The 24,180-nt window shown below is 39.3% G+C and overlaps 1 protein-coding gene across 2 annotated transcripts in view; it reads right to left on the reverse strand.

The window, feature by feature from the left end:
- Positions 1 to 447: 447 nt before the first annotated feature.
- Positions 448 to 24,180, reverse strand: part of grm4 (glutamate receptor, metabotropic 4) — a 168,486-nt gene continuing 144,753 nt past the window's right edge. The window contains exons 7-12 of one of the 2 annotated variants that reach the window (XM_044039432.1): positions 16,627 to 16,827; positions 12,052 to 12,188; positions 9,801 to 10,736; positions 4,629 to 4,875; positions 2,975 to 3,020; positions 965 to 998 (exon numbers count right to left, since the gene is read on the reverse strand). In XM_044039432.1, coding sequence (XP_043895367.1) covers positions 2,983 to 3,020; positions 4,629 to 4,875; positions 9,801 to 10,736; positions 12,052 to 12,188; positions 16,627 to 16,827 — 1,559 coding nt within the window. In that variant the 3' untranslated portion in view covers positions 965 to 998; positions 2,975 to 2,982. Of the gene's footprint in view, positions 999 to 2,974; positions 3,021 to 4,628; positions 4,876 to 9,800; positions 10,737 to 12,051; positions 12,189 to 16,626; positions 16,828 to 24,180 lie in introns of both variants that reach the window. The other variant, XM_044039431.1, reaches the window with a different exon arrangement.

Raw genomic sequence — 24,180 nt, forward strand, 5'->3', positions numbered from 1 at the left:
TTTAACGTAGACATTGTCAAGTCTCGGAGATTATGGACCGTGGGGGTAAACCATTCGGGTTTGTCTCCTTTTTAGTGTTTTAAATTAGTCTTTCTTCAGCAGAGGGTGACCCAGCGTGTAATGGTGCAACATGACATTTCCACTGTGAATGACAACCATGACAAATGTTGCATTCCATAGACGTTGACAACACAGCACAGTACACGTGATGCTCCCACAAGCATGCTCTGGGACTGTACACTAGATTTGCCAAGATGGTGGCGTCATCATCATCATTATTATGAAACATTTATTTAAAAAAAGACTGGGATCACCCACTGCTTTGTTTCTTACTGTATGTGGTGGTCAGCTCGTGTGGTATTACTGAATATACTGTAGTAAGGCATGTACAGTTTGAAGAGTACTGCAGCTTTCAACTCTTATAATACCAGTTACTAAAACAAAAAAAAAAAAAAAAAAAAAAAACTTTTTATACTGCTTGTAAACTGCATTTGACTAGAGCGAAAACAAAACACTCTTTTCCCTGTTTTTTGTTGAAATGAGAAAAATGAATCAGCCCCAGAGAGAACTGAAGTCGTGTGCTATACATTTCAGAAGGAAAACATAGTGTTGGCTTTCGGTGGCTCACTCAGCTTGCGGAAATGTCGCTGCTCAGCACTCACGTGTGTCTCAGAAGAGGGTGGGAAGAGGAAAATTTACTCTCCAAACCCCCCTGACATTTCCCAATTCCATCTCCCAACCCACAAGTGACACATTCAATACTTTTTTAGAAAATGCTAGACATCCTTTCTACTTTTGGAGTGACAAATTCCCATCTTTCCACCGACTCCTCTCTGCTAGAAACATTGACATTCTCCTGTGTTTCCCTAGTTCATAGATTTCCCCAGAATCAGGTGATTTCTTCTCAGGCCGGCCCCCCCTGCTCCACCTCCACGGCTCATCACTCTCTTAGATGGCATGGTTACTGTAGCTTATGTAAGTCTGCTTAGAGGCCAGCACTGTAAGGGAAGGTGTCATAGAAAAAGAAAAAGGAGGTTAAAAATGCAACAGGTGAGAGTCAAATAGCAGTGAAACTGACATTTGTAAGCATATTAGCCAAGATTTAATGTACTTCATCAAAACAGTTATATGCAGTTAGATTTTATCAGTGAAGTAATGGTGTTATATACACTATATTTAGGACATGGATTCTATATTCTATTGCATTTAAATTGGTATGAGTTTTTTGTTATTGTTGCAAAGATAAAGTGCTCACCACAATTTCTGAAAATAAATGAATGTTTTTCTCTTATTCATCCCTGAAAAAGACATATTTGAACCATCTAGTAGGTGTCCATGACATAGTTGATTGACCGATGGACCTTATTTTCCTGGATTTGGAAATGTTTCTCTAAAAAAAGTAACTTTTTTGGCAAACAGTGTCTGCTTTTCTACTTGCTTACTTTCTTCTTCGAAGAGCCCCAGTGGGAAACTAATAATTCTTCTGCTAATATTGTCATTATCTGTAATATTTTTTGGGGGTGGACTACAGTTAAATGTTGTGCGTGAATCACTGATTTATACAGCACATTAAAAACACATTGCAACAGCAACACTAACAAACATTTAAAAAAGAAAAAAAAAAAGAATACTTGTGGCTAGAGTCATACCAATGCATACCCATTTTTACATTATTACTGAAGTCTTTGAAAACTCACATACTCTTATTTTCACAGCTGATTATATATATTTCTTTTAAAGACGCACCTTACAGAGTCACAGAACAGATCACAACACTAGTATAAAGTGCAATAGTAATCATTCACGTTCAAGTCTTTAAACACATGCAAACACCTGATATTTCTCTGTGCTCCAAGCAAAACATGCAGCAGCAGCCAGTGAGTGTCTTTCCATTTTGACATGGAAAGCATATTAGGTGTAAAATGATTAATAAGAGATTATGTGATCTGACTTGGCTCTGTAAGTGTTGTCACCAATGTTTGATAATAGTTTCGTATTCTTCTTCTTCCATACGGTATATCCATGTTTCATAGGTTTTTGGAATATATCAGCTGTGAATAAGACCGACGACCTCGGGGGGCAGACCACGGAGATCATAACCAAACTCGCGGTCAAACGTGTCTGCCATATGATGATGAGTACCCGTGTGTGTGCGTGCACTCATGCTTGCCTGCACAAGTCTGTGCAAGTGTCAACATGTACCTGCTTGTCATATTTTTGTGTTAAATACAATTGTCCTCAGCGAGCATGCTCCGTGGAGGTAATCACACTACCAATCTGCCAATCTGCCCATGGCAGCCTTGGCTGATTGAATATGTCAGAGGGGATGAATCCAATCAGAAGAAAGCCAGAATCGGGGGCCAAAGTGCTGTGGAGGAGAGCTGCTTAATGGTGAATGTTTCGGTGTATTTGTCAGTGCCACGTTTGGTGTGTGAATGGGGCGGCGTTTCTCGCCATTTCATCCAAAGCATCTCTTCCAAGAGAAGCATTGATAAATGAACCTTATTTGAATATTTACGTGCTGTGAGGCCAAGATAAAGAATAGATGGTCCAGAAGGAATTGGAGCTGGCAGACCCATCTGTCTTTTCCTGTTCACTCTTATTGTTGTTGTTGTCCCATTAGCACATATTCCTTCTTTTGTCAACAGGGGAACAAATTACAGGGGACACATGGCTATCGCTTGTCTCCTGCACTCAGGGAGAGTGGTGTCATCTTCCCACATTAACCGGCTTTACTGTGCTGATTGGCCATTTCACAGCACCACACACACCAATATTGTCTATTCCAGTTAATGTCTGTCGGGTCAGCGTGATTACTGTATTTTGACATTCAGGGTGCTGTGTTTTAGCCAGGGGTAGCTTGGATGCTTTGTTTTTGCAGGCATGGTGGTGTTGGGAACATTAGCAGAAATTAACTGTGGGGAAAGTGGTTACAGAAAATTAAAAGGGTAAAATTATTATCTAACCGGGTTACCTGAAAGTCTAAAGTCCCTCACAAGGCTCCCCACCCTCAACACAGTCTGACACACAAGCACAAAGAACATTTGTTAGATTCACAGTTTAAACCAGAACCAGGGGTGAGAGAATCAGCGCCTGTGAAAGGTCTCCGTAATAGGATAGGACATAAAAATTCCATTCTTACGTCAAAAAGCCATTCAGCCAAATGGAGCTGTGGGCTTTTTAGGCCTAATATACATCATTCTATCCAGTGCTGCTTGTCAGTTGAATATTAAATCAGGACCTTCAAAAAAACTGACCATGTGGGGTTGCTTTTTTGGGATTTATGCCTGCCCCCACAGAGGGACCTCCTACTCATACACTTTATCTTGGTGATGAAAATATTCTCTTTTCCAACACTGTGTTAATCATTTATTATTTTTCCCCCTTTCAAAATCAGATCAGTGTGGGCACCATATTGCATAATCTGATTATAAACACGATTTGGTAAGTGAAAGAGAGAGAGATTCATGAAGGCAAAATGCTGATGTATCCCAATCAAACAGATAAGTTGCTTTTTTTAGTGTGTAATATAAACATCCATTCAGCCATTTTCTACCACTTTATCCTCCACATGAGAGTCGTGGGGGGCTGGAGCCAATCCCAGCTGACATAGAGCGAAAGGTGGTCTAACATACAGAGACAAACAACCATTCACTCTCAACTCTCACACTCTACGGTCAATTTAGAGTGTCCGATTAACCTAATCCCCAATCTGCATGTTTTTTCGATCCCGGTGACCCCCTTGCTATGAGGCTACACTGCTATCCACTTCAACTCTGTGTCCCTGATAGAAACATATTTAAAATAGTACTGAATGCTATCCAATATAAGAAGTACATTAGTTTGGCCAGTAAACAATTTAATCCGTTTAAAAAATAGGAACGTACAAAGACAGAAATGCTATTCTAGCCAGAGGCTAATTGTTAAATTGCTTCTCAGTGTTTTCCATACAATTACAGTAGATCTGTCTGTGGTGGTAATCGGGTCGATCAAGTTACATACACATGAGAGGTCTGCGTGCCTGCTGAGAACTTAATGCTAGATGTGAGAACTATTGTAATGTTAAGTTTTTTTTTTCTACAGAGACTAGAAACGGGTCTTCAGGTGTCAAAGATCCACTCCAACTATGACAATTGGATGTGTGTGTTTTGAGGCAAAGATAAACGCACACGTCTCTACAATGAATACGTAGCAACAAACAAGTTCAGCAATCTTTCATGTTATTTTGAGAAGTGGAAATTGAGACTATGGCGGGCCCCCCCACAGTGTAGATCATTAATGGAAAACACTGATTTCTGATTTGTTAACACAGTGCTGTTTATGTCATTGGCAGTGGTTTATGTCCAACAAGGAGCCATAGTGTAGCAGCACTTGAGCTGGAACTGAAACAACCCTCATTTCTTCTGTGCAAACATTATCCTCGCTAATTTCCTAAACTGCTGAAGTGCAAAATAATATCGCCATCAATTATGTTGTCACCTGAAATTAGTTAATCATATTCAAATAAGCTGTAACTTTACACACGGACAGCTCATTACATCAGCATAAAAATCGACTTCTGGTTAAGGTCTTTTTTTGTACTTTCACAATTTGCTTCTCTTCGCTGTGCTGTCAGGCGTAATACCAACCTTGTGTTTCAAGACTTTCACAGAGTTCAGACTTTGCTTCACCGTTGGGCCTCAGGCCACCTTTGGGGTTGAACTTGTTGGACATGGTGGCCGCAGTGACCACAGCCTTCAGGCTGCGCTTGCGCTTGGGCACGTTCTGCTCCGGATGAAAGAGAACCACGTAGACCTTGGGCATGTAGAGCATTCCCAGAGAGACGGACGCACTGAGGCTTACGGAGATGGTCAGGGTCGTGGTCTGGATATACATCTGTGGAGAAGACAGTGAAGATAAAACAGAATCAGTTGGTGAGGGTAAAGAAAGTGATGGCAAGTGGCCAAGTATAGTTTCTGTTATAAAAAAAAAAACACATTAGGAGGTGGTTTGAGGACAAATGTGGACACATTCCTGAGCTGCATGAATGCAACACGTCCACAGGACAAGGCTGTCCTCTGATGTGTCTGTTTCAGTTTTTTTGTCCCCTTTTTTTTTTACACTATCACCCATATATTTTTCTTTTGCAGCCACCATCATACATAATTTGAATTATGGTTTATTTCCAATAATAGATCACAGGAGACACATTCACGACACATTTACTTCCAGATTTGAACAGCCCTCCTTAAAACCGACCATGTGCGATCACATCACTGAGAACAGATGTTAACACCAGGTCTAAATGGGACCTATGTGGACAGCACAGGATAAATAGTTCCATGTAAATGTGCACAGCACTCTGTGTCCCATAATCATTACATAACAAGACATGGCGATGGCATACAGTGCCCTTTTATATCCACATGCATCATGATCAACATCACTTTCATTGCTCGTGCTTGTTAATTTATGATACACAACTAATGGAAGTGCCCCCACCTAATGGGCATGTATGTTTTTTTGCATATAAATATTTTCACCCTGAAGGTTGTAGATAACAACTTAAGGAATGTCGCTGTGAAGCCAGTGACAGCTGCAACTCACAGCTGGCTAACAGATATGTAGCCACAGGCAACAACTGTGGAGCGGAGAGAAACATCCTACAGCACATTAAAAGTGCCTGCCAGTGATTTTTCATTTATGATAATAACCGCGGCACTGATACACAGTCCATCTCTGATTTGTTGGCGGAGGGAATGTGGGGAGTCAGCACCTGGAGTGTAAAAATGTGAAAGGTAGATCATACTTGATACAGACACTTGACACATTGAAAATGACAAGCCACATAGACAGAAAATACTGAAAATAATATGAAAACATTATGTGTACATACATATATATGTGTGTGTATGTATATATATATATATGTATATATGTATGTATATATATATATATTTATATATATGTATGTATGTATATATATGTATGTATATATATATATATATATATATATATATATATATATATATATATATATATAAATATATACACACACATATATATATATACTGTATGTATGGTTTAAGATTGCATTTTCTTGAGCCAAAAAAACCCCATCAGAGCAATTTAATGTCTTGATTTGCAGCAATACCACTCCATCTTTTCCTCTGTACTCTGGTGTCAAAAAACATTCATTAGAGAAAAAGGCGAGAACAACTGAAATGACTTGTGGAATGAAAATTGCTGGGGGTGTCCTGAAGTTGATGAACACAAGGCGAACAGTGTACAGTGGGAGCGCAGTAAGCAGACATCTTTCAAAGAGCTTTGCCTGAGGTTTTGTCTGACATTACATTCTCAGACATCACATATGACTGAGTCGTTTGGTGTAGGAATAGCTCACAATGCCTTTTGCTATGACAGAGTGTCACTCGTTATGGATGATGTTTCTCGACATGTGGTTGTGACATATGATATTTGTATGTTAGCTTTGAGAAAAAAAAAATCCTCACGTCCTTAGGTCATTTTTGGCACCTTTTCTTCAATGATCATATTAGTCTGAGACTGCAGATCCACTCACTCCTTTCTGAGGCATGTCGGGGAACTATGCTGGCCTTCACATACCAGAAAGGATGTTGTTCTTCCTCATTTGCATAGTAACCGTCTGCTTCAAAACATGAAACAAACACTCTCTGGCTGGTTTGTCCATTCAGGCTGCCGTAGAAACATGGCGACACAAAATGGCAGCCTCCCAGAAGAAAGGCCTTAAGTACATACAGTATAAAAGACTTGTGCAAAGCCTAGGAAAAACAAACACTTTTTGTTTTAAAGTGATTTCACACTACCAATTTTCATACTATACTATAATAATTGTAATAATATATTTATGTGTACTATTTTCCATTAAAGGCTCCTAAATGTTACTAGGGCAACCACTTTCTCCAAGAATTAATTTTGAACAAATTTATAATGACCCGTAATTAATTGTTAAATGATTTTGTACAGATTGGTTTGGTGGAGCATGAAGTCAGTTAACATAAGCAATAACTAGCTTGACCTGTCTTAGTGATTATGATAGCAATGTAATCAAGCAAAAGCTGTTAAAAAAGCCTTTCAGAAATCAAGCACTCCGACTCTCGTGTTAGTTAATAAACAAAGACGTCAATGCAAAAAGGAGGTGAAAGGCTATTAGTATTCTATCACACTGCAAGTATAGCGCACAATCATTTCTCAGTGATAGAGAGGGAGTGTTGTAATCCTCCCGAGAAGATGACACGTGACTTGGGGTGAGTACAGAACAATATTGGAGTACAGCGAGGAGTCGCTCTGTGAGGAGAGCCAAGACCCTTGTCCACTTCCATCAGCACTGGTGACATAAATTTTCCCTGACACACCAATATGATTGCCAATCTGCTCCACTGGCACAGCGGGGGAATGGAACGGGGGACAGCAACCTCAGTGAGCGGAGCCATTATGAAGTTTATCTGAAGCTGGATCGCTCCTTTTTAGTCATTAAGCATCAAATGTCTTGTCTAAACTGCTGCCACAACTGCCCCCATCTACACACAAAGCATATGAACAGAAAGGCATGCACCTTCAAGTTCTTGCATCCAAGTATTTGGGAACATAGAGTCATTTTTGCCTATATGTATATAGAATCAATTACCTGAAAAATATTTAAGATTTTAATTTACAGAAGATACTGCGACATTGCAAAGGTGTAAGTAATAAAACCAATGAACCAGTGATGCAACTCTGTGTTCATGCACTTTGTATTGTGCCTGCTGGTTTATTATCACACTGTCATGGTGTACTGGGACACATGAACGAATGGAGCCATCATTAGATCCAGAGATCATTGGCACCTGTGCTTTTCCTTCCACTGTGAGTCAAAATCTGTGCTGAAAAAGGCCTTTAGATGTTTTTCATTGCAGAGTGTTTCATGTTGAAGGAGGAAAGTCAAAACTATGCCAGAATAATATGCTGAATGTGACTGTATTCTATCCAGCTTATGAGTACTAACAGTAAGCCACTGGCAAGCGTTATTGGGAAACTTAATAAAACTGAACAGTTGTTTATCTCACTTGTGCTTTTCCTGCTGCAAGTCAAAATTCCCATTGTGCAAAGGGTGAACTCAAATTTGATGTGGCTTTAAATTGAAATACTTTAAAACTCTTCTAAATCATACTTTATGGTTGTCCATGTTTTCAATTATTAACAGGGTGTTTCTTGATGTGTAAAGTAAAATGTATGGACAGTCATAAATATTTAATATTGTATATACTAAGAAAACACTTCTATTTTCCATTTTGCTTTTCTGAAAACTTGAAACTAAGATTTAAGTAGACTTTATCCCATCCTGATGAAGGTAAAGTTTTTAATTATTTAGCCTTACGTGCAAAAGATATGAACCAATCAAAATCAAACTGTGGGACTTGAGCAGCTCTGTAACCCACTCTTTAAAGTACACAGAGCCCAAGTTATGTTGCCACTTGAACAGTTAGTTATATTGCGTTAGTAAGCAGCCTCGTTGCCAGCTGATGCTAAAGTAATTTGACCCAACCTCCTAAAAACACATCTGGTCCAAGTGCATTCTGGTTTCTGCCACGGGGGGATTCCACATTAATGCTTGCGTTGTCAAAAGTACAGTTTTAGGTTGCTGTGCTGTTTGTAGGGCAGTTTGAAACGGCACTTATCACAATGTGTTAATTGGCATCGTAGTGTAGTGGAAGGATTATCATTATTATGTTGTATCATGATTTCTTTTACAGTACAATTATCATTTCATCACAATTTTTCAAAAAGATTTTTAACTATTGATTTTTTTTAGTATTTACCAAGTTTATATACAGTATATATATGCAATATGTATACAAATGCCTGTGCTTAAAGTGGTTTGTTTTAGTCTAAAGTTACCTGCTGTGACATGCCCCCGAGCTGTTTCCCTCTCAGCATATTGTTTAGGATACTGCATCTTGCAGAAACTGCAAGTTTCGCCTTGTTGCAATCTGACGTGCGAACCTTGTCTGTGCAAACTTTGCAAATAACTGTTTCCATATCATGGAGGAGTTCCTTTTAGAAACCAACTCAACTTCATTCTCAGCCATGGTTTCCCTAAATCCAACAGAGAATCCAACAATTGTGATTTGGCTGAGAGAAAAAAAAACGAATAAGTCTGCGAAATAGCATAGGACAGCGATGGATAGTGTGCCCTTGAAACAACACTATGATCTCGCTGCCTTGGCAGATCATCAGCACATTCTACTCCTTCACGATCTAATGTCACCGTATCGCCCAGCCCCATAAGAGGTGCTTATTTCTTCTTCTTTACATCGCAAACATTGTTACTGTGTTGTTTAAATGTACATCTGTGTTGATAATCCTCTAAAATAGCACCATACGAGGCAAGTTATTAATTAACAATCAACACAGTCATTTTATGGTACATTACACACAACGTACGAGTGATTGACTACTTGCTATTTCCACCCAGTGGTGCTGAATCAAACACAGAAAACATAATCCAAGCAAAGTTGAGTTGAATCGATTATCCTCACAAATCGACTGCAAAGGCCTTGTAACCCCCACTGTGGAGCACAAAGCCCATCATCTCATGATGAATTAAACCTGGTGCTACACAATATACATAATTTGAGTGGCAATTTTCCTCACAGTGAGATGCACAGGCGATACAGGAAATTGTCCTTTTTGTAAATAAAATGAAAATGCTTAGAATGTTGTCTTCTGACACAAGAGATTGTTTGTAATGGGCCAAACAACTAGTTGGTTATTTAACACATTTAGAATCCTTTAGAATTTACCTTTTCTGCTGATTGTGAGGTCCCAAAGAAGATGGGGATGAAGGCAAGCCATACAATGCAGGTGGTGTACATGGTGAAGCCGATGGGCTTGGCCTCGTTGAATGTCTCGGGCACGCCTCTGGTCTTAATCGCGTAAACTGTGCAGGTGACCATTAGTAGCATGCTATAACCCAGCAGACAGATGAGGGACAGATCTGAAATATCACATTTCAGAACGCCACGGGACTTTTTAGGATTGGTTGTACGCTGGTCCTCATAGTCGATGATGGCTTGCGATGGGTCAACACCAAACCAGATGCACACTCCAAGGAGCTGCACTGATATCAGGCTGAATGTGATGACTAACTGCGATGCTGGGGAGATGAATCGAGGGGCACTGACCGACATCTTTCCTTGCTCAAAAATTCGGTAGATCCGATTGGTCTTGGTAAGCAGCGCTGCATAACTTATACTCATACCCAGGCCCAGGAAAATCCTTCGCAGTGAGCATATTACCACATCAGGAGTGGAGATCATGAGGAATGTTGTAGCATAGCACAGAAAAATACCCGTCAGCAGCACATAGCTCAGTTCACGACCCGATGCCTTCACTATGGGTGTGTCATTGTAGCGTATAAAAGTGGCAACCACAAACAGTGTCGCCATGATGCCCAGAACAGCGATGAGAACAGGGATGACTGCCCATGGGGAGCTCCACTCCAGCTTGACAATGGGCATGGGAACACAGCCAGTGTGATTCTCGTTGGGCCGTAAATCAAAACGGCACATCTTGCAGGTGTAAGTGTCTGCCTGATACTGGTAACCATCACAGTTCTCACAGTGCCAGCAACATGGAATTCCCTTCACCGTCTTCTTGCGCTGGCCAGGACGGCAAGGCTGGCTGCAAATAGAGGAGGGGACGTCTTGTGTTCCACCAGGCCACTGCATCTCAGTGATCTGGAGGGACAGTACAAGGAAGGATTCCGATAAATAAATGTACACTTCACCATTCACCATATCAACACTGTTTTACATACTGTGTAGACTTATTCACACACATAAAAACTGAACTGAATTGAATTGAATTGTAAAAATCTGAACTCCGATTTTGAAGTCTCGAGATTGGTGATTTGACCGCTGCCATGTTGAGCTTTTGCTATCAGTGGTGACCATTAACTCCTCAGACAAATGTTTACTGACATCATCAATCAAGTGAGAAGTTGGGTCATTTCCCCACAGACTATCATAGTTCAGCAGAGTTGCCCCCTGGTGGTTATTCACTATAATCTTACTTCCTAGTTGTCCTCATTTGGTAAACAAACTAGTTAATCCAAGAAGGTTACATCACACAAAGAAGTGAATCATAGGACAAACTAACTATTAATTGAATATTCACCAAATGAAAGTGGCTTTTTTTATAAGATAATTTCTTTAGGCTCAAAACAGCATGTGATTGCTTTTTAATTGTTTCCAAAGAATGTTTCAGCAATAATAACGAGTTGTGTCCCTACAGTCTTAACTCAATGCAATGCTGTACTGTGCTGGACCTTATACAGTATGTTTTTTTATGGCAGAACAGTTTGCTTAAGCTCTAATTAAGGGATATTGGGTGTGGAAAGGGAGTTTTGACTTATTCAAACATCTAGATGATTTGTTTTGTGACTGGAAAAGCTACATATGACAAATATAAGGTTGATCTGTGTGTGTCGCAGTAACTCATGGCCTTCTTTCTGCTGTAAGGACATTTTGTATTGAACTAAAGCGTCTCCTACCCTATATGTTTATAAAAGTCAACTAGAAAGCACGATTTATCTGGGTTTTTTTTTTCTGTCAGCTGTTGCCCTATAAAACCCAACATAAGCAAGATGCATTACCTGGTAATCTTTGTTATCAGTGATAAGTTATGAGAAGGTGAATGCCATCTACTGTGTGGGGACACATAATAGAGATCCTGTAAGGCTAAATGCCACACATAATGGCTGCAAGAAAATAAATCCACATGAGAGAAAAAACAAACAAAACAACTATTTAAAACCTTGCTTTAGTCCTAATAGCCCTTTTTTGTGTGACAAACTGATGAAGAACTGATGGTCAAAACGTGTTGGTGAGGCTGCAGATTTATTTTTATTTCCCTTTTTATTTAATTGACGAGACTAAATGAGTTGAATTAGTAATTGCTGAATGTCAAAATGACGATGATAAATCATTTTGGTTGTCTGATGTATAATGTATAAAAATCCGTCCAAACCATATAGAAAGAAAATTCTCCTACATTTAAATAAAGATGGTCCGTCCAGTGACCGATGATCTTATACTCGGCTGTGTTATTTCCAATCTGGTATTGGTAGATTTCGTAGCGGCCAGGAGCATCTCCGTTGACGTTGAAGACCACCGGCGTGCCGGCGATTCCTATTTTAGAAACAAGAAGAGAACACAGATTGTTACTTTCGAGGGCATACTGTAAATTATTGCTGAACCCCAGTGCTGGAAAACAGTAAAAACTCAAGCTTTCATTTTCATAATACCTCTCATAATATAAGATGAAATTAAGCTGCAAGGGACTTCAAGCCAGTACTGTTCCAGTGTGAATGATGGGAGCAAAATCGATGTTGACAGCCATGTTGTCCTGGTCCTTTGAGGAGGGCCAGGGCTGCTGTCTGGTCATGTTCCCACATCATTTCACACGCCTTCATTGTGCTTATTGCCCCCACTGCTTGTTATCCGCAAGGTCTCAACTCGGAGTGCTAACAAATGACAGCACTGATTTTGATCACCACTTTGGGGTCTCTCTCTCATCTCCCTGCTTCCTCTTTCTGTCTGCTTCTGATATGGCCTACAAACCTCTCTCCAGCCGCAACACATCATAAAGGTGCGTTGTAAGGGAACAAGGATACACAGACTTAGTGAAATGATCCCCCACCAGAGCATCTCTGAGAAAAAGGAACCTTTATCGTATTCCTGTCTATATTTGCTTGTGCTGAATTTGCTTGCTTGTCTCTCCCTCAATGCAGTTCCTTTGCAATTACCGAGTTTGATGTGTGTGTGTGTGTGTGTGTGGGGTTAACACTTCATATTTGGATGCAGATTGTGCTGCTACATCGAAGATATAAAGTTCCAAAGGATAAACCACATGCGTGAGCACTCCCTGGCCACTATTATGGGGTAAACAGGACACCTAATAAAGTGGCAGGAGTGACACCCAGTGTGGTCTTTTGCCGATGTAGCCCATCTGCTTCAAGGATTGACTTGTTATGTGTTTGCAAGAAGTCGAACATGTGTAATTTATTAAGTGTTTGGTCAGCGTTTGCAGGTGTTATATGAGAGATTTTGACTACCACTAGTACTAGTCTTTTCTCCTTCATGAGAATAAAATATTGGTTCTCTAACTTGGTTCTTTAGTTTTTGTTCTTTTTAAGAGGTATTTTTTTTTGTGTATCAGACTTTGAGAACATACCTATAGTATTTTCTCCCCTCTGAAACTTTTGTGTGTGTGTGTTTGTGTCAGAGGTCTGATTAAAACCCATAGCAGATAATTGCTTTAGCACCGTCTTTTTGCATTATCTAGAGGGCATGTCTAAGACAACAACGGGCAGTCGTGTAATTATCAAGATTTTCTTTTGCACTTCTCAGCAATACTGGCAATCCAGTGGGACGTAGTTCCCCTTCTAATTTTATTGTCCTTATTGTTAACTTTCCCCTGTTAACTTGCAGGAGGACTTTTCTCTTTTGTTTCATGCTCAGTCAGCTAATATTAAGTAACTGCTTGTTTAATAATCTGTGTTCTTATTTTTGAGGAAACACTGCACAGTATGACCATCTGTCAGCCCCAGCTCTACATACGAGCAATGAAAATGATATAGTTATACTAACATTTGCTCCTAATATAGTGCTGCTTAATTGGATTCACAACCGTGTGTGCATACGTCGTATTATTGTTATTACTCGGGTGCAGTTCTTGCAATGATTGTGCTCATAAAATGCCAACCTGACACATTTAAAGCTGCAGCAATTTTAATCTTTGCAGTTAACCACAAGTAATCCTTCACTCTGTGATAAACCTCATAGGTACAGCCACAAGATGTGTGATATTTGCATTTATGTGTTGTTTATGTTTAACTTCTTTTTTTTTTTTACTCAACTGGATTATGAATTGTTTATTCTATGATGATTTTTGCTCTTTTGTAATCTTATTATGAACAGTGCTATAAATTATAAACATTTAGAAATTATAATACATTTACAAATTATAATACACACTTTGCTGCTTAACATGTGTACATATTGGCAAAGACTTATTCAGAACAGTGAGATACTTTACTGTATGTCACACTGTTTATTTCTTCTCTAAATGGAAGTTGAAACCTACGTGCTAAGTAAAGAGTCTCCTCTCTTATGACACTTACCCAAGGAGTAATAAATAAAAATTATCATTAAAATTATTTAGTAGTTTACACTTGAACAATTCCTGCATAGAACAAAACCATTTTCCCCCACAGACTTTTTAATTACTGTTAGGAATGTTTGATTAGATCACTCTATCACATCCTGTGCTGCTTTCTCACAACAAACTCTTAATTGAATAAATAATTAAACCTCATGAAAATGGGCAGCATTAAATGTCTATGCTGAAAACCCAACGCTACCGCCAACCTTTAATCACCCTACTTTGCAATCAGCTTTATGTCTTACAAGTTTGCTTCATAAAAAAGAATTTCCTGAGGATAACTACAGTTTAAATGATGCCACCTGCTGTTTACCTCAGCATCATTGGGTTTGCAATCTTAATACTATGCATTGATCATCAACAGCATTCTGTAGTGCTTGGGTTTCCTCTTTCCTTAGGTCAGCATGGTTGTCGGAGGATAATTCCCAGAATACACAGGGATCAGATAGAGTTTCCTGCCGTTTTCCTACAATCCTTTTAAATTCTCCATCCCTTCGAGTCGAATAAGTCTTAAAAGCAAGACTATGCCGGTAATGTGTAGCATTGATTTTCTAGCCATCCCACTTTTAACCCCAAATGACTTTAGTGCTGATTAGCATTTCAGTAAATAAAGATGTATGTAGGATGGAGTATGAAAAGTACTGCATGAAGGCGATATCACAAACCTGTTATACAGTCACATTATTCGCATTAAATCTGTTCCGTTCCATTGGTGGGAGATTTGTTCCATCATAAAATCAAACAAATGTGACTAAGACTAAGTCATTCTTTTTCTTTTTTTTTAAATTTTACGCAAATGAGAATTGACATGATTGCATAGTAATAAGCCAACTCAGGAACAGGTAAACAATGCTTTGACTTTGAAGATAGTGCCTGCAGTAAAACACTGCAGAGCACTGCAGAGTTTCCTTTCAACATCTATTAGGCACAAAACATAACATAACCTGAAAAACATGTGCATTAAGTTAACCTTTATTATCTCCAACAATAAAGGCTATGTTGAATGCATTGCAAAACAGAAGCCGAAGCCGTACTTATTGTTGCTGTTATTGTTTTCTGGCCAGTGCCTTTTTAGTTGACCATAAAAATGATCCCTGTCATAGGAAACCCCTGCTGTTGCTGTTGCACTGTGTGCCGTCGCAGAATAACCAAACCAAGGCTTGCGGTCGTGAAAATCCACAACAACTAGGTGACAAAGCATGATATTTAAATATATTTATTTAATATTTAATATAATATGACACCCAGCGGTCCCCTTTATTAGTACTTGCTACATGGAACAATGAAACCAGAATATATTCACATTTAAGAAGCTAAAACAATCAGAAAACTTTTTTTAATAATGAAAAAAGCTTTAAACCGATTAATTGATTATCAAATGAGTAGACGATCACTTTAGTAATTGATTAATAATCGACTCATCGAGTAATTGTTTCAGCTCTAATCTTTGCAGCCCTGTTTGCTACATTTTTTATTATTTTTTTTCAAAAAATGTATTTGTTAGTTTTTTGTTTGCAAATGACAGCAGACAGCAAGCCACTATTACATGCGTTCTCCCTCTCCCATCCCCTCCTAAGGTGTTAAAGCAATAAAAATAACATAGAAAAAGAAAAAAAGGAAAATAAAAAAGTATAATGCATATACACACATACATATGCACACAATAGTGAAAACAGGTATAACATTGATGCATTTCCAGAGCGTTTCTCAGGACATTATATCACACAACATGGACAGTCTACTCTCTCAGAGCCTCCTCCTGCTGTAGCACGTTACCAACATTGGCGTCATTACTTAGAAATCTTATAAAAGGTCTCCAGGTGTCATCAAAAACATGTTGCTTCCATTTAATAATCTAAGTTATCTGACTGATGCCACATTTACTATTATCCTCTTTTCCTCTCTTTCTTGTACAAATCAAAGTCAACAGCCAGCACACTATGAGCAGGAGATGTCTTGTGTGGGCAATTCAGTACTGACAAGATAAGGCGGGGTATCTCACAAAGCCCGCGTTCCTGCACATCGTGAGCAACTATAAAACACTGCTCTGCTGTTGATTGTCAACCCTCCCACAGATCTCAGCCCCCTTACTTGCTGCTAGTAATTTACATTCAGTAGCTTGATAATTGGAGACCACTGTATACTCATGAATCCTCTGCATGAGCATTTAGTTCAAGTGCTTCATAAAGCAAATGCCTCAGAATGATAAAGCAGTCCAGCAGTGACTTCTCGTGGTACGCTATACATTCTTAATGTATGAATAAGGAATGAAATCACTGGCGCTTCTTTGTTTTGTTTTTTTTGTGCATGAATAATGTAGCTGGTCAGCAGTAACAAATGAAGATATAGGTAGAGCACACATTCAGCTGTGAGCCCACGATAAGTAGAATTAGGAATACACACCTGTGAAGTTGACATTGCGGATGTACTTCAGCAGTAGTGTGCCGTTTATGGTATCCATCTTGGAACAGAGACCGACTTTTCCAGGACAGAGGTCTTTGTGCATGTCGTGAAGAGCATGAGCCATGGCGTACACTGCATCGACCACGAACTGTACCTTCCCCTCCTGTTCATAGGAAGAATCTTTCCCGATCCGCTCGTGGTCTAAAAATAAAAACATAACACACACAACGAAAGACAACGTATGGAACTCATGATTTACCTTTGTCATGAATACCTAAATACGTGCTCACACAAACATGTTAGCTTCAACTCACTCATTGCTATGTTTAATCATGACAGGCAATCAAAGCCAAAGCTAGAACATTTTATATGAAGGACAATAAAATAACATTCATGTTTTTATATAAAAGAAAAAAACTGCTTCACAATCAGTTGAAATATAAGGCTGACAGTATGATTGTGTAAAATCAAGCAAATTATAGTCTTTCAGGAGGCATGATTACTCAATTGTGAACTCCTTTTTTTCTCACCATGTTCAGTTTATTGAAAGACTGGCATTGAATTGTGCATGTTAACCATTAATTATGTGCTAATTCTTGAAGACATCAATCACAGAACCGTCTTCCATAAAATCTAAAATGTCCTCATGTGCAACAACTTTAATTGTGGAGTATTGATCACAGTTCAGACTTGTTCAGCATAAATCCCGGTTTCCATCATGTGTCCTTGAATGCCCCTTTTTGTCACTGCTAAAAGGCTTTTCCAGCAATGCCGTGCGATGATCTGAAGAAGTTTCCGGTAGTTTGTCAATACAGATGGTAAATGTTGCAGGGGAAATTTTTTTATGAACATCCTCAGGTCTTCTACAAATTCACGTACCACTTCACATCTATTAATCATGAGCAGAGGGTTTGATGCAGTGGTACAGGAGAAGTGTACGACAAAACAGGCCCAATCATTCTTCAGTATTAATGTAATTAGTTATGACAGGTGTATATTAATCACGACTGGGGTTGGTCTAATGTTTTGGAAATGTGTTAATCACTAAGCAAGGTTTCAGTTAGCGGCTTAATCCCTGTATTAGTGAATGCCCTGCCAGATAAGTTGAGTAGACAAAAACTTGGTGAGAGAGCGTAGCACACACATCAGGTATATTTATTGGTTTAACTACTGTGGAGGATCATTTTGTTCTTACCCATTTATGGCTTAAAGAATTAGACAATAACTGAAAGTACAAGAGAAGTTTAAAATCATGTTACTGATTGTTCAAAAGAAACACATTTGAAAACAGGCCTCAGATATTTACTGATGTGCCACAACAGTAAATCTATTCACCTGCTATAATGTTGTGGCTCATTGGTTCATACACAAACTGAAAGAAGTAACAGGATTTGTAATTTAATGATTTAAAAGTAGGCCGTATAGAATAAAGGTCACAAACATCAGTTACTCTGCTGTTAGCGTGCTTGTTTTCCTCAGTTGAGTTCTTAAAGAACCAGTGTGTAAAGTTGCATAATGCAGCCAACGGAATACCTTTTTGTATAATTTACAAACTGCTTGTAAGTGTATAAACTATGGTAGCCTTCAGGTAGCATTGAAACACGAAAAGCCCACACTTGAACTTGTGTTTAATTAACTCCTTCTGGGCTATTGTGTAAATAACAGTATAACAAGACAGATTTTGTGGTAGAAGACAAGTAGTAGAGGCAGAAAAAGATATTCCTGAGTAACTTTCAGGTAATGTGAGCTTCCATATCTTTTAAACTTGAGAGAGACTTGAAGGTCACATTGTCTGAAAACATAGAGGGAAGGTAGAGTTATGTCATCTGCATAGGAGTGATAATTGTGGTTGTGATGATAAGAGAAATAATGTAAACAATGAACAGTAATGATTCAACAACTGAGCCCTGGGGGACACCATTAGAAAGAGTGCTGATGACACCAAGTGTTTTGTTGGCAAGAAACTAAGGATGGACTTCTTGTTGTTATGGTCTTCCAGTTTCAATTTCTTTTTTTTTTTCGAATTGGGTGATATGAGACTCATTAAGTGTTTGTGTCAGCAGGGGGAAGAGGACAGGCAGACATGATTTTATCAGAGATAAGAGAGCATGGGGTCACGTTGGAATGTGGAAGACCTTGAATTTTTGATAAGGTCACACTGTTCAGTGCCATAAAGCTGAGGAGGGAGAGCGGATGTGGTAATATTGAATTCAATTTATATGATGTCACTGCTGGTTGATGAAAACGGGGAAAATCCTTGAAATTACAACACAGTTTTTTGTAGTAATGAAATCCTGTTGTTTATGTGGTTAAGTAGCTTATTGACCGTGAGAAATTGGATGTAGGGTTATTTTGTGTTTTGCAGTAATGGTAGAGTTGCAGGCGGTCTTAAATTTGCTCAGAGTTTCCTTAGATTCTGACATGGTCAGTAATGCGTGTACAATGATACCAGTTTTGGTGTTAAGGCGCTCTAGATGAGTTTTGTTTTTACTGGCATCAACCTTGCGACAGTTAGGGACACACTGTGATTCGAGTGCCACTAAATGTAAGTTATGTCTGTTGGAGCAATGTTTCCCAATTCATCAGCTTGGTAAGACACAATGCCTTTCACGCATACATACACTATACATATAAGCCGTGTTTCCATTGAGTGGAACGGTTTGGTTTTATACAGTACGGTACATGTGTTTTTGTGTTTCCATTAGGAACAGTACCATAATAACTAGCCACTACCGTTCCATTCTTTGGCACCCTTCCCTTGTGACACCAGAGTAATATGGTACGGTACGGTCAAGCTCCACCCTTGACAGTCAGCCGATTGGTGTGACAGAAAAACGTCCACAGTCTATTCTCATACAAAGCTTCACGTCTTGTTAAGACAAACAGCCACAAACCGAGCAGGGCCAAAAGAGCTGCTGGATGTCCCCCATTGTTGTCTGTTGGGTCACATTCAATGTCGTCATTGGGCACAGCCGACACCCCACCTACTAAGTGAAGGTACTGTTGTCAGTTGAAATGCAAGGCTGATCGAGGGCTTTCCAAACTAAACTCTACCATGACGGAAACTTGGACCCGTCAGTCCTTAAAGCTGATCATTTTATACCGTGTAGTGTGTCATATTGAACAAACATCAAGGAACTGGGATGCCTCATGACACCCTGACAGAAAGTCTGGCATGTTAGATTTTTTTCTTCTACCTTCTACGACATAGACAGAGTGCTGTACACGTGCAAAATTACACAGCGTAAACGAACAAAATGGCAAAGCAAAAGGGGAGTGATGGTCTGGTAACCCAATACGGCAAATATTTCACACACCACTTCAGACACTATTGTTTGTTTACGTTCTTCTTTCCGGCGTGTCAACGAGACCTGGCCCATTGACCGGGCACCTTTTTGGTCTTGACTAAGTACCAGGTACCACCATGTAGACATGTAGTGTGACTGTTGATCATCTGTACAGACCAAAAGATCATGTCGTCTGGCCTCTGGGAAATAATGTTGGTAATGGATATTCACATTTGGCTAAATTTGAAATGTCTTGCCATAGTCCTGACTGAGCCTCTGTGTGTGCAGAGAGCTGCATCATGGATATGTATCTGTAACACTCATAGCACAGTGTCTCTGTCAGAGCAGAGAAGCTGCACTTGTCTCGGTTTATGTCTGTGTTCACAGTAAAACCTTGCAGCATCTTGTTTTTGTGCTTTGCTTCATACCGCTGTGAAACTCTGTGAAAATCAGCAAAATATGACTCATGTCTTTGGTTCACTGCCCTGAGTTTGTTATCTACACTTGCTGTCTGTTCACCATACACATTTTTTCTGACCACTTCTTCCCCTCTCTCTCTGGAGCTGAACAATAATAATAATAATAATAATGATCATCCTTTTCAAACCAAAATCACATCTAAACAATGCAGTATAACATCCCAATCAATACATTGCAAAGGCTGCAGTTAAAGAAATGTATGCAGCATATCTGACTTAGGTTTTATACTTCACCATTAATGTTAATTTATATCTTTAAAATCTTATTCTTGCATTAACACAAAAACGTGTTACTAGCCACCTTGTCAAATCTGAATGATTATCCCCCACATGTTTCAATGATGTCCGTACTGCGATTAAAAAAAAAGCATGATGTGGTTGTGAGTAGGCAGAAATCCTAGCGCTGACAAAGACAGTCTTATTATCCTGATAAATCATCTTATGTGACGGGGAGAAATAACAAAGCAGGTGATGATAATATGTTTTATTGCGTGTATAAGGCAGTCGACGTGCTGACAATGTTCAAGAAAGTGACGCAAGTTAATATATTTCCAGAGACGAGGAGAGACGGGTGATTGTTAAAGTTACTGAGGATGTATGATGCCTTTTCTGTTCTTTGTGACAATGTCTTGAGACTTTATCCAAGCCACAATGAAAAATCCTGACAGTGCAATCAAGGTTAATTTGCACTGACTCAGTAGACAGACAGTGAGTGCTTCTACTTCTTGCTTTGAAGGTTGATGGTTGATTTTACACTCAAGTTGTGGGATAAATCTTTTGAAATCACATCAGTGTCTTCACATCATTAAGAATGATTTGAGAGAGAATAGCGGCTCTTGACATTAATGCAACGTTGAAAAGTAGGAAAACGGGACCATAATTAATTCAGTGTGCCAATGAGCATTAGCTTAAGCAGGCTGTTTTCTAATGGCTCAATGACTGATATTGCTTTGACATCCTAATTGCTCACAAATGTATATAATTTACAAGACATGTTTACTGTCATCAAGGCAGCAACATTTGAAGTCTCGCAACCAAAAGCTTGGCCCTTTTCAGTAAATCATTCACCGGTTTTGCTCCAAGGAAAGCACAACACCAGACAATGTGAAGGACGTCTAATGATCTGATAACGTGGACACGACATAATGCAGCTGATAAAGGAGAATTGTGCTTTGTAAGACGTCTGTGTCGGGAATTCTTATCTCATCAGAGACTTCAACAAGTGCTTTAAGCAGAGGAATAGTGTTTGTCTTGTTATGGAAAATATACACATACTGCCAGTATTTCCTCACTTTGAAAAAAACAGTTATACAAGACTCTGAATGATTTCAATAGCTTAAATATTGGCAGTTAAGTTTACAAATGTGTCCTGTTGGCAAACAGAAGCTAGAATAAACAGATTGACACTTATTTTTAAAGGAGGTCTGCCAGCAAGATCAGTATTAAGCTGCAGGTTTCCTCTAAAGCTCAGATTTCTCCACATCGTCAAAACACTTCCTTTTAGCTTTGGTGACAGCTGCAGCCAGAGGTGTCCGCCCATCCCATTTTCAAGACAGCTTCCTGTAAAAATGACTAAATCAATGACATATTGAATATGTCACCTTAATTTTTCAATATAGGGTTTTTGCCAAAATCCAAGTACAGAATTGGACTACAGGACCAAAAATGTTAAATATCACAATTAAAATTTTTTTTCTTATTAGTTAATATTGATTATTTCTACGATAAAGCGTCAGATATTTTTAAGTTTAGGAAACTAGTTAATTGTTGGTTTGTCTGCATAAATAATTTTAAAACCCTTGAACCTTTGAAAATGACTTTGCGATATAGATTATAATTGGCCGACATTTTATTTCCGTGGTCAAACGTCTCTTCAACATCATAATGCTGTACAAAATCACTTTTATGGTTTCATTATTAATCAGGAGAAGAAAAGGTGAACATTTGTTGTTGCAACTTGAGTTTTTGGCACTTTTGGCACAAAAAGGTGACGCAAACAGAGTACAGCACGACTTGTTTCTGTGAGCCATTCTACCGTACCTCACTTGTATACATACTGTATGTTCATCCTACTCAAGAAAAACTGTCTTTATCTGCTGAATAGAAGCGTAGAGAAAACACAGTGCAGAAGGCTGCAGGAAGGTCGGTCAGCAGGGCAACGACGCGAATGAAGACGAAAACTGGCTACTGTATCTTTTTATCAGTGCAACCTTGAGTTTCTGAAAGCCGCACAGTGGTACAGTGTACGTTCTGTCTCTCAATAGTCCTTTGAATTGCATTAAATTGTTTAACATTTTCCTCCCATCTGTATTCATTCACAACACAGATGTGGAAAAAAATGATTTTATATATTGTGTACGCTGTGATTTGTGTTGCTGAAAATGATTGGCTGCCTGCCCAACTAATGCACTTAGCTGATAGGACAAACTGGACCCTTTCCACAGTCTGAATTAGGAAATAATACATTTTGACCTAGTGCAAGCAAAGGTAACAATACAGTTTGGCCTTACTCTGGAGCAATGCACGACACCAATCATTCGTAGTGTTCTTAATGTTATTTACGTTTCTGTGCAAAATGAAAACTATTCTCCTAGCCCTTGGTTATACTTTATGCGGTCACATACACATATCTGCTACGGTCCACGTGGACCAACTTCACCACTCCTCTTTACCATCTAACTGCGCATGCTGCATGTAGCCCAACACTTTCCAGTCAACTTGGTAGCATGCTCTTGTTGACAAAGAACATGGTAACCGTGGAAACTTGCTTGAGATTTGGGGATTTTCCATTGGTGCCCAAACATGTACCTGCCGGCAATGTACAAGGGCAAAATCCTGGTGAGAAGTCAGTACTGCTTGATTGGAATGTGAGATTGAGTATGCATGTGTGCAGCGCTACACTGACGAGGACGAGAAGTAGGGACGAAGGAATCGCAGGGATGTGGAACATAAGGGAAATATGATCCGAAATATGATCCAACCCTTACATGTGACCAGTGAAAAACAGGGTGGTTCACCTGATATTAATATTGTTTTAATTTCCGTCTCTACAAGCATCACGTGTTTCAGACGAACGCTGTGCTTCTAACATGGTGGTGGAAATGATATCCTCTTCTGTCCCTCGTGAGGGGCTTGACAAACCTTGGCTGACAGCCGTTTCAACTAACCCCCTTCATTTCCTTATTCCAATTAAGAAGGCGACAGAAATAGACCTCAGCGCTTGAGTGCTTGTCGTCTTTTCCAAAGACGTGGCCAGTGAGATAAAGTGAACTCATTGTTGCAGCTAAGAACTATGGACAGTATTTCTTAATGTAACATTCTTTAATCAAGAATTAAAGTGGAGTCATTTCTCTGAACCACTGTAGGTCAATAACAATATCTGCACAGTCGAGGAAACATCCTTTTGTTCTTTCCATTTGCATAGCATATCAGGGGAATCAAATCAAAGAGCTGTCAAACACTGATTAGTTGCATGCGGTGTCCTTGATGTTTTCAGTGAGCAGTGGGCGTCAGACCGTTTTGCAGGCATGTACTTGTGTCTGTTAGCCTTGATGACTCATGTCTGCAGGGATGCAAAGCAACAGAGTGACTCAAGCCAGTTTTCTTCACACAGACTGAGCCTCAACGTGTGCCGAAATGACGTCAAACGAGAAGCATCACACCTGCAGTGGCTCTCATCTTTGCCAACAGCCCAGCAAGACAGAAATGTTTCATTAGAGGAAATACTGCAATGCATGATCCTGAGCAAATTCCCCCCTTTATATATTCTAGTAACTAAGGAGACAAAT

This window comes from Solea senegalensis, linkage group LG11 (genome assembly GCF_019176455.1).
Source record: "Solea senegalensis isolate Sse05_10M linkage group LG11, IFAPA_SoseM_1, whole genome shotgun sequence".
Classification (NCBI taxonomy): domain Eukaryota; kingdom Metazoa; phylum Chordata; class Actinopteri; order Pleuronectiformes; family Soleidae; genus Solea; species Solea senegalensis.